Source organism: Corapipo altera, unplaced genomic scaffold (assembly GCF_003945725.1).
Source record: "Corapipo altera isolate COAL_440 unplaced genomic scaffold, ASM394572v1 146, whole genome shotgun sequence".
In the NCBI taxonomy this organism is placed as follows: domain Eukaryota; kingdom Metazoa; phylum Chordata; class Aves; order Passeriformes; family Pipridae; genus Corapipo; species Corapipo altera.
Genome location: NW_020884981.1, coordinates 265,910 through 275,977, shown reverse-complemented (window position 1 = coordinate 275,977; position 10,068 = coordinate 265,910). Strand labels below are relative to the sequence as shown.

Sequence of the window (10,068 nt, the reverse complement as noted above, 5' to 3'; positions counted from 1 at the left end):
AAATTAACTCTCCATCTGTTTCTCCCCGGCTGAGGCTGATGGCTTGTGACAGGGCCTCCTGAATGCAAAGATGTTTCGCCCGGAAAAATCTATTACAAGTTGCTGTAAGAAAGACTGAAATCCTCTCCTTCTGTCTCTCCCTACTGGTCTCAAGGTGCCCACCCGGGGCGAGCGCGGGCTGGCACACAGCCGGCCGCCTCCGCTCAGCCGGAAAGCTCTGCCCGCGCCAGCCGGGCTCGCCGCCGGACAAACGGCACGGGAGGGAGCCGGGTGCTGCCCTGGTGCTGGGGAGGAGGGAGAGCTGCTCCTTCAGCCCCAGCTCGGCCCCGGTGCCGCTGAGGCAGCGGCCACGGCCACGGCACCATCGCAGCCCTCGGCCAGGCCGTGCTGCGGGTGGGGAAACTGAGGCAGGAGGCCGGGGAAGGGGAGCCCGGCCGGGCGGGCGGTGGGTGCCCTCTCCCGGCCGCAGCACAGCCCTGCTCGGCCCTGCGACAGGAAACCTGCCACTTGGTTTACCGAGAATTTCTGGAGTTTGCTTTATTTTCGTCCCTTTCCGTGTCTCCACACAGCCTTTCTCGGCCCCCCCGCCCCGAAGTGCAGCTAAAACCCCCAAAAATTCAAATTCCCACTTCTTTTTGGAGCTCAGCTCTCTCTCCAGCACACTGCCAGATGCTTCATGGAAATGCCTTCAAGACCTTTTGCTTTGACCCTAAAACCTCCCCCCTCATCCCCGTTGTCTGTTCCGCAACAGAACCAGGCAGCTTCAGTAAAAAACAAAACTTTATTTGGTCCATCAGAACCTGAGTTTGAAAACCACCCATGGATAATTCGTATCATACAGGGATTACTGATCTGATTTACAATTGATAAAATATCCTATGATTCTGAAGAGCTGGACAGTATTTACAGGGTTAAAAATATTCACAGCTCAGAAAGACAGAAAGAGAGAGGAGAAAAAAAAGTGAAGGACAAATAATCCCAAGGAGGAAGGAGTTGGAAAGAGAGAAAACAGATCGACAAACAAAAATACAGACAGAGCTTGGTTCAGCAGTCCCAGCTGGGGGGGCCAGGAGGGTGCCAGGGCAGCCCACCCCCCTGCCCACCCCCTGGGGGACACAGAGGGACAGGCTGGGCAGGGCTCCACACACACCCCTGCCCAGCCCAGCTGCTGGTGCAGGGTTTAGGGTGCAGGGTTTGGGGTGCAGGGTGCCCCCCAGCACAGTCCCTGCCAGAAGAGGGTCCAGCATTGCCCACCACCCCCCTCAGCTGCAGGTCCACACAGCTTGGGAAGGAGAGGGTACACAGGGGGACCCCCAAAACACACACACATGTACACACACACACACGTGTACACACACACACACACACACACACACACACACACACACACACACACGCCAAGTCAGAGAGCCACGATGCCCTGAAAGCATGGGAACAGCTCCCACCAGGATCAGCCCCTGCCCCGGAGCACCCATGGGACCAGCAGCACCCCGAGGCCCTCACAGCCTTCACCTTGTGCTCACTTGGCCTCTGAAGGAGGGGACTCTCCACTTCCCCCCCAAAATCAACCCCCTCCCCAGCACACGGTAACACCAGGGGCCTGCTCCCCACCCCCAGGTCTGTCCTGCTGCCCCTGCAGGGCAGTGCCCAGGGGGCTGAGCCCAGCTCGGGCCATGGCTTCTCTCCAGGCACTGCTTCCACCGGCTGCCTTTGCATAGTAACACTTGTGTGACAGTTGAGGGGGGTTCCCGCTGCCACAGCCCCCACGAGCATCACCCCATGGGCTGGCTTCCCATCCACAGTCACAGCAGAGGGGGCACCTCTGAGTTTCACCCCAATTACAGTGAAACCCCTCAGAGCAGCTTTCCAGAAGAACCCCGTGCCCTTTCCTTCCCAGCCTGGCACCTGGGACAGGTGGGGTGGACGGGGAGTCTGGGCACCACAGTGGGTCCCTGGCATGGGCAGCACCATGGCAGGGTGACCTCGGCACCCCTCGGCCCATCCTTGGTGCCACGTTGGTCCTGGGAGTGGACATGAGGGAACAAGACAGCGGGAGGGCCCAGGGACACACGGAGGGTCACACAGACGGACAGACATCAGAGGTATATTCTTCTTTTTGCAGCACCAGCGCCCTGGCGCCGCAGGAAGGGGCAGAGTCCTGAGCGTGGTGCCTGGGAAGGGCTTTGACAGCAACCTCCAGCCCCCCCTCTCCCACCGCCCCCCGGGGCAGGCAGAGGGCACCAGGCCCAGGTACGGGGCAGGGGGGATCCTGAGATGGCCCCGTGCCCCCAGCGCTCCTCGTGAAGTGCGTGGGGGCCGGCGGGGCCGGGCGGGGGCAGCGGGCGGGGCTGGTCCTGGTGCCGAGAGCTCACCCGGCCCCGCGGGGGGGCCAAAGTGCTGGGAGCGACCCCCCGGCTCTGCCCCTGGCTCAGCGCTGCCGGCTCGGGGGAGCACCCGGGCCAGGGGCTCGGGGACAGTGACGGGGGAGCGGGGCAGGGAGGGGGAGGCGCTTTGTCATAGGGGCCGGGGGCCGTGCAGCCCCGCGACCTCGGGCGTGAGCAGCGGGTTGTGGGTGCCCTTGGTCAGCATCCAGTCATTGAGGAAGGCCTGGGTGGCTTTGCGGTGTGCCAGGCGGTGCGTGATGGAGAACCCGGCGTTACCCTCCAGCTGGGACAGAATCACCAGCACCTGCCTGTGGAAAGAGCAAAGGGCTCAGGGCAGTGGCCTCTGACCTGACAATTGTACCCTCTGCCCCAGGAATCCCACTCCTGCCCTGGGAATCCCACCTCTGCCCTGGCAATTCCACCCCTGCCCCAGCAATCCCATCCCTGCCCCAGTAATCCAATCCCTGCCCCAGCAATCCCACCTCTGCTCCGGGAATCCCACTTCTGCCCTGGCAGTTCCAATCCCTGCCCACACCTCCCTCCCAGGCTCTGCCTCACTGCCAGCCCCCTGCCAGCCCCCTGACCCACCCCTGCCTACCCCGGACCTGTGCAGGGGGGGGACGCTGTCCTGTGTCTTGAGGCTGCCGCGCGTGGACACCACGTTGAAGCTGTCGGTGCAGTCACACTGGACGTGCAGGTAGGACTTGGGGTGCCGGTTCTCCACCACCACGATGAGCCCTGCCCAGCCATGTGTCAGGTAGTAGCAAGTCATCCCTTCACGGCCCTGGGGAGGACAGCAGGGGAAAGGGATGAAGCCTCCAGGCACCCCTGCCCCCGAATCGAAACCCCTGGATTGGCATCTTCCAGTCCAGCCAAGGGCTGCCCCTCTGCTGGGCTGCCCCACGTTGCCCCGGGGGGCAAAGGGGGTGGGTACCCCTGGGGTGGCAACCAGAACTGGCACAATTGTGCCAGACTGAGGACACTGCAGACCAGGGTCCAGGTTCCCACTGGCAGCATCACCCCCCCCTCCCCACTGCAGCCACAGGGGCCCAGACCCCGCCCCGTGCCCCCCACCCACCTCATGGCGCTCGCCCTTGTTCTCAGTCAGCAGGATGATGGCATCTGCCAGCGTAGTGGGCTGTGCCTCCACCTGCTCCACCATCACCAGGCGGGAGCTGTAGATGGCCAGGATGTAGCTGGAATAATCAGTGGCTGGTCGGCTGCTGGTGGGACTGGAAGCTGTGGAGACAACCGGGGAAGGGGCCATCAGGGAGATTGTCACCAAGCCCACAATCCCTGGGAGCAGGGTGCTGCTGGGCGCTGCACGTGCAGGCAATCTCCACCTCCAGCAAGGTCCCCACAGTGAGGATCAAGGGCTTTGCCACCTCTGCCTCCCCCAGCTGTCCTCCAGCCCCTCACCCTGGGTGGCAGGGCCGGCCAGGGCAGTGCTCCAGTGGTTGAAGGCACAGCACACCACGGCGTACTCGCCCGGCTCCAGCATCACGTCGCAGTTGACGAACTTCTTGACAGCTCGTTTGCTGTGGGCCATGAGCCGGCCCAGGCTCAGCTTGTTCCCGCTGGTGAAGGTGGCCCGGAAAACCATGATGCACAGATCCAGCAGGTGACTGTCCACTGTGTCTGACCGCCTGCACCAGAGGGAAGGGTCACATGTCACCCAGGCCACAGTAGGTTGGCATGTCCAAGGGAAGAGCCATCATCCCACTGCCCCAAAAATCCAGCCCCAGCAACCAGCTCATGTTCAGGGCTTGGGTTCCAGCTGAAACACGAGCAGTTCCAAAGAGCTGGATGAAGTGCACGGTGATGGAAGTCCATCTCTGGGCTCTGAGACACTGCAGGATGCCATGTGGCAAGAGGGTGATGTGTTTGGGATTACCCAAGGGCCCAGAGAATCATGGAATCATTAAGGTTGGAAAAGCCCTTTGAGACCATAGAGTCCAACCATTCCCTTGGCACTGCTAAGGCCACCACTAACCCATGTCCCCAAGTGCCACATCCCCATGGCTTTTAAACCCCTCCAGGGGTGGGGACTCCACCATTGCCCTGGGCCACCTGTGTCAATGCCTGACCACCATTTCTGTGAAGAAATTTTCCCAATATCCATCTAAACCTGCCCTGGCACAACTCGAGGCTGTTTCCTCTTGTCCTGTCCCTTGTTCCCTGGGAGCAGAGCCCGATCCCCCCTGGCTCCCCCCTCCTGTCAGGGAGTAGCAGAAACGAAAAGGTCCCCCCAAGCCTCCTTTTGTCTGGGCTGAGCCCCCCCAGCTCACCTGCTGCCCTCCTGGAAGAGGGCAAACTCCAGGGCTGCACGTTCCAACACTGTCAGCGACGTCACCGTCACCGGCCCGTTGGCCTTGTTGGGGAACATGCCCTGCACACGCACCTCGTGCCAGTCTGAATGGAGCTTGCAGATATCCACGGAGTCAAAATACCTGTGGGAAGCTGAGCTCAGCCCCAGGGGATATGTGGGTCTGTCCCCACATCCCTGGGGGTACACTGCTCTGTCCCCACACCCCAGCATGCTGCAGGTCCCCCGCATCCCTTGGGAATTCCCATTCCTGCCTGACCCAGTTGGCCCTGTGTCCCATTTTCTGTCCCTGCCCAGCTGCCCACCCCACAGCCTGTGCCTACTTGATGAAGTCGCTGTACTCCATCCAGAACACGCCCTCGCTGCTGCCATGGGGCATCAGGTCGTGGCGCAGGGGCGCCGGCCAGTGCGGCCACTCGTCCGACCAGCTGCCATTCCAGGAGAAGCGGCCCCAGGGATTCCGGAGCCGCAGTAACCTGGGAAAAGGGGGAAAATGGTGTTAGACACCCAGGAGGAATGGGAGACCCAGTCAGCCCAACGCAGAGGGCAGCCCACCACATCTGCCCCTGCCTCCCAAAGCCCTCACAGCAACCCAGACCTAACTTGTCACCCATACTGTTGCCCTAGATGTCCCTGTCCTGCTGCTCTCTCTGTCCTTCCCTGCCCAAAGGGGTCAGCCAGGTTCCGTGGGGATGGGGTTCTGCAGAGAAGTAGCTGCTGAGTGACACAGTTGAAAATGGGGCTTCCTACAGCACCCCAGTTGTGGGGGCAGCTTCTGTTCCTCTATCCCTGCTCCCTCCAAAGGTGAGCAGGATGCTCTGACCACCTCGCTGAGCTGAGCACTCCACTCAATCCCCTGTGTCTTGTGAGACCAGGTGAACCATTCTACACCTGGATGTGGAGCCAGCACCAGACGAGGACAGCTCATATGACAACAGAATCTTGTGACACCCTGGAATGGGACACTGAAGAGTCCCCAAGGTCTCGTCCAACATGCCCTGAGTGCCCAGGGTTTGTGCTGGGGCTGTGGGCAGGGGCAGCTGTGCTCACCTGAAGCCCTGGACGTCCCTCACATCCAGGATGGAGTAGGCGTGCCGGGGCCGCAGCCCCATGCTCTCGTAGGCCACGTCATCCACCTTCATGTTGCCTCCGCCACAGGACGCGCCCATGAGGAACCTGCACGGGCACAGCAAACCCTCGGTGTCCTGCCGGGCCTGGCACGGGGGGAAGTTCGTCCTTACCGCTCCAGGCACAGGACAGCTTCCCCCCAGGAAACTCTTGGATGCTCCCTCTTTGCAACAACACCGTAAACTCTCCAGGCAGTGCCCAGCCCCACTGGCCAGAGCTCCCTCCAGCTGCCCTGTGCACACTGAGCCTGGGCTGTGCTGAGCTGCTCTGCACAGCGGAGCTTTGCCCAAACCTCACCATGTTTCTGCCAGGCCCCAGGGTCTTGCCTGTCTCTGTTGCCTGAAAGAAAGCCACAGAGGAAGGCAGGTGGTCTATATGGTCAGGGGTGAGGACAGACTGTTTGGGGCAGGAGGTCTGCACCAGTCAGGTTTTGGGGGCACACCACATGCTGGGAGTTACCCACCTCCCATTTAGCCCCATACCTCGGCCTTGAACCAACCCAACTGCCCTCCTGCCAGAGTGATGAGCAGGAGCTCTCTGCTTTGGCCCTGTTCCCTCTAGACTGGCTCTGGCCATGCCCAGGTGTGTCCAGCAAAGATGGGTAGGAAACACATGCAGGGTCACACACTTCACAACACATAAACACTCAAAGCAAAGCAAGCAGGCTCGGTGCCATTTCCAGACTCCTGCAGGAGAGGAGTGCATGGGGAAGTTCCCCAGGATCTTCATTTCATATGAGAATTACTCACAGGAGAGCTTCAAGGAGGAGCTCCACCAGTGCTCCAGATGAGTGGTGGGCTCCACCCCAGGTAATGCAGTAGCCCCTCTCCTCTGAGCCCCTACAGACAAGAGCAGCCCCCCTCGCCCCCTCTCCGAGTGTCCGTGCTCCTGCCACAGCGCCCTCCTGCCTCTTCTTACCCAGCCTCCTTAGAACTCAGCATTTTGGCCCAGATGAGGTCAGTGTCAATGGGCTCCTCACGAGGGTTAGTGGAGCTGACCTGCAGCATCAGGCTCTCGCAGGGGGCCCCCGTGAGCGTGGCCAGGCCCTCGATGGCACGCCCGGCCTGGAGGGCGAAGTACGAACCGTGCAGCTTGGCCAGCGCCTTCTCAATGAGGGCGACCCACAGCTGCTTCCTCTGGGCCTGTGAGACAGGGAGGGACACATCACACACCAGGCAGGACCTAGGAAAGCCCCTCTCACCCACCTCTGCCCTGCCAGCCCTCCCACTGCCACAGGAGACAGAGAGGCAGGAGCAGCAAGGCCAAGCCACCAGGAGCTTGTCACCTTGGCCAACAGCGAGCCCGTTCACTCTCTGCTCGGTGTTTTGTTTGCACAGCTTAATTCTCCTTGGGAAAAAGTCCTGGAGTGCAGATCCAAGAGGCCTAAATGCTGACAGAGCTGCAGCCAGGGGTGGCCAGCAGTCAGGCTGGCAGGGTGGGTGCCCACGGTGCAGGCCCTTCCATCTGCCTCAACCTGGACTTAAAACAGTTTAATAATGGAAGAGGACACCAAGGCTGCCAGAGCTCCAGGAGTGCTTGGACAATGCTCTCAGGCACATGGTGGGACTGCTGGGGTGTCCTGTGCAGGGCCAGGAGTTGGACTCATAATATTTGTGGGTCCCTTCCAACTCAGGAGATTCTATGATTGGAGCACACCTGGAACAGCTGGAACTCTGCTGCAAACCAAAACCAACACCCCTTTGTCAAAGGAGATGGCCCAGAGCACACATGGCTGTGGGACTGATTAGATTTCACCCATGGAACAGGCACTGCTTCAAGGACAAGCTCCAAAAACTTGGAGTGGCAAAGTCCTCTTCTCCAGCACAGGGAGTAATTATAAGCCCTAATTACAAGATGCAAGTTTTTTCCCAGCAAATGGGGTTTGGTATCCGGTGCTTGGGGGGCAGCAGGGAAAATCACTGGGACATTGTGACTGTGTGTGACTCACAGGTGGCAGCCAAGAGCTGGCAGAGGAAAGGAGGGCAGTGAAGATTTCTTTCCGATGGATAAAGAGAGCTTATAAGTGCTTTTTGCTGGTTTTTGGGTCCCTCACTCAACAAAATCCATTTTGTTTATTTCTGCCTGAGCCGCAGCCAGGGAGCTCAGATAAGAGCCTGATTTTGTTTTATTTTTAAAACCCTGTTTTTCCTTTTTTAGCCCCCATGTCCAGCTCACACAGCTGAACACTCAGCAGAAAAATCTCGACACGATTCAGATGCCCCTGGAAACAGAGGTAAGGCAAGCCCAGCCCATGTGAAAACCTTCAATCTTTAAAAAAAACCCCAAAGCAAACTTGAAATTCATAAGAGAGGAAAGATGGATGGAAAACAAAAGAACCCAAGACAGGTAAATCTTATGGTCAAATAAAGAAATGCATCTGGATCCTCTCAGTCTGGGAGAGGCAGAATGTAGACACAGATCCCTTCTTCCCCTCTCCAAAGTTTCAGGGTCCTCTCCTGACACAATCTACACATGACACAGTTTGGGGCTGCGTGTCAAAAACCAGAGGACTGGGATTTGCAGAACGAAATCCGACCCAACAGTCCCTGGCTCCTTCTGACAGTGGCACTTTGTTTTCTTTGGCAGATTTTGCCGCCTGAGTTTCAATAAAGACGTTCTCAGTCTCCTTCATGGACATGATCCCAGCAAGAGCCTCTGGGCCTGGCAGGCAGGGTGGGCACAGCGCGTGCTGACGTCCTGAAGGGGCTGAGGGAGCTCCGTTCACCCGAGCAGATCCCACCCCGGTGTGCCCAGAGCAACCGGGCACTGGGTCGGAACAGGCTGCTCCATGTGCCATCCCCTCCCTCTCCACGGTCCCTCCCTGGCAAAGCCAAGCTGCCAGACGTCCCCGCAGAGGAAAGAAACAGCTTTCCCTCAGCCCCTCACAGTGCAAAACACAGGGTAAAATGTTTTCCTTTCCTGTGAAGAATAAGGACAGATTTCCCTGCAAGTGGAAGTGGTTGTGGTGGAGAGAGGAGTGAGGGAAAAGCAACTGTGAATGAAACTTCTCCACTGCAGCCTGGAAAATGCCAGAACGGGTTTAAATAGATGTGTGTTATGGCCTCAAATAGTTCAGCTGTCTTGAGAGCACAGCAAAGAGCAGGGTCCTGAGCTGCAAATAGGGTGCAACCAGGCTCAGTACTGGGTCCTGCACTTAAGTCACACCAATCCCAGACAGCTCCAGGCTTGGGGCACAGTGGCTGGAAACTGCCCAGCAGGAAAGAACCTGGGGGTGCTGGTCAGCAGTGGCTGAACATGAGCTCAAGTGTGCCCAAGTGGACAAGAAGGCCAATGGCCCCTGGGCTGTACCAGTGTGGCCACAGGACCATGGCACTGACCATCTCTGTGCTGGCACTGCTGAGGCACCTCCAGCCCTGGGAGCAGTTCTGGGCCCCTCAGGCAAGGGACACTGAGGGGCTGGAGTGTGTCCAGGGAAGGGAATGGACCTGGGGAAGGGGCTGGAGCAGCAGGAGCGGCTGAGGGAGCTGGGGGGGCTCAGCCTGGAGAAAAGGAGGCTCAGGAGGGACCTTCTGGCTCTGCAACTCCCTGACAGAAGGGGGGAGCCAGGTGGGGGTTGGTGCCTTCTCCCAGAAAACCGGCCATTGACAAGGAGAAATGGCCTCAGGTTGTGCCAGGGGAAGTTTAGGTTGGATATTGACAAAATCTCTTCACAGAAAGAGTGGTCAGGCTCTGGCACAGCTGCCCAGGGCAGTGGTGGAGTCCCCATCCCTGGAAGTGTTCAAAAAATGAGTCAGAGTGGCACTTTGTGATATGGCTTAGTGGGCATGGGAGGATTTGATCAAAGGTTGGACCTGACCATCTTGGATGAACCATGAACCGCGGCAGTACCTCCATCCGTCCTCTCCTGGGAGAGCCTGGGACGAGCCTCCCACCCCCTCCCAGCACCCTGCTCCCCGCCGGTGCCACTGACCTGCGAGAAGAGCAGGTACCCGCACTCGTCGCAGGGCAGCATGTCATCCACCAGCACCGTGGTCCAGGTGCCGTCCTTGCACAGCCGCACCTGGTAGGCGCCCTCGGAGCACAGAGTCCTGGTGATCATCACCCTCTCCACCAGCTCGGGCCGCTCGGCCAGCACGGCCAGGGCGCTCAGGAACCTGCCGGCGGGACGGGACGCGGGGCGGCCTCAGCGGGGCAGGGGCGGGCAGCGGGCACAGCCGCCCGGCCATGCAGCGCGCGGGAAGGGGTGAGGCAGAGCATGGGCTACGTGCC

General features: G+C 59.6%; 1 protein-coding gene across 8 annotated transcripts in view; it reads right to left on the bottom strand.

Moving 5' to 3' along the window:
• Positions 1-762: 762 nt before the first annotated feature.
• The window catches only part of CAPN15 (calpain 15), a 53,932-nt gene continuing 44,626 nt past the window's right edge, over positions 763-10,068 (bottom strand). For all 8 annotated transcript variants that reach the window (XM_027665893.1, XM_027665894.1, XM_027665896.1 and 5 more), the window contains 9 exons: positions 9,770-9,953; positions 6,757-6,980; positions 5,761-5,886; positions 5,034-5,186; positions 4,673-4,834; positions 3,804-4,030; positions 3,463-3,623; positions 2,990-3,168; positions 763-2,692 (listed from right to left, as the gene is read on the bottom strand). In XM_027665893.1, the coding sequence (XP_027521694.1) occupies positions 2,515-2,692; positions 2,990-3,168; positions 3,463-3,623; positions 3,804-4,030; positions 4,673-4,834; positions 5,034-5,186; positions 5,761-5,886; positions 6,757-6,980; positions 9,770-9,953 (1,594 nt within the window). In that variant the 3' untranslated portion in view covers positions 763-2,514. The remainder of the gene's footprint in view (positions 2,693-2,989; positions 3,169-3,462; positions 3,624-3,803; positions 4,031-4,672; positions 4,835-5,033; positions 5,187-5,760; positions 5,887-6,756; positions 6,981-9,769; positions 9,954-10,068) is intronic.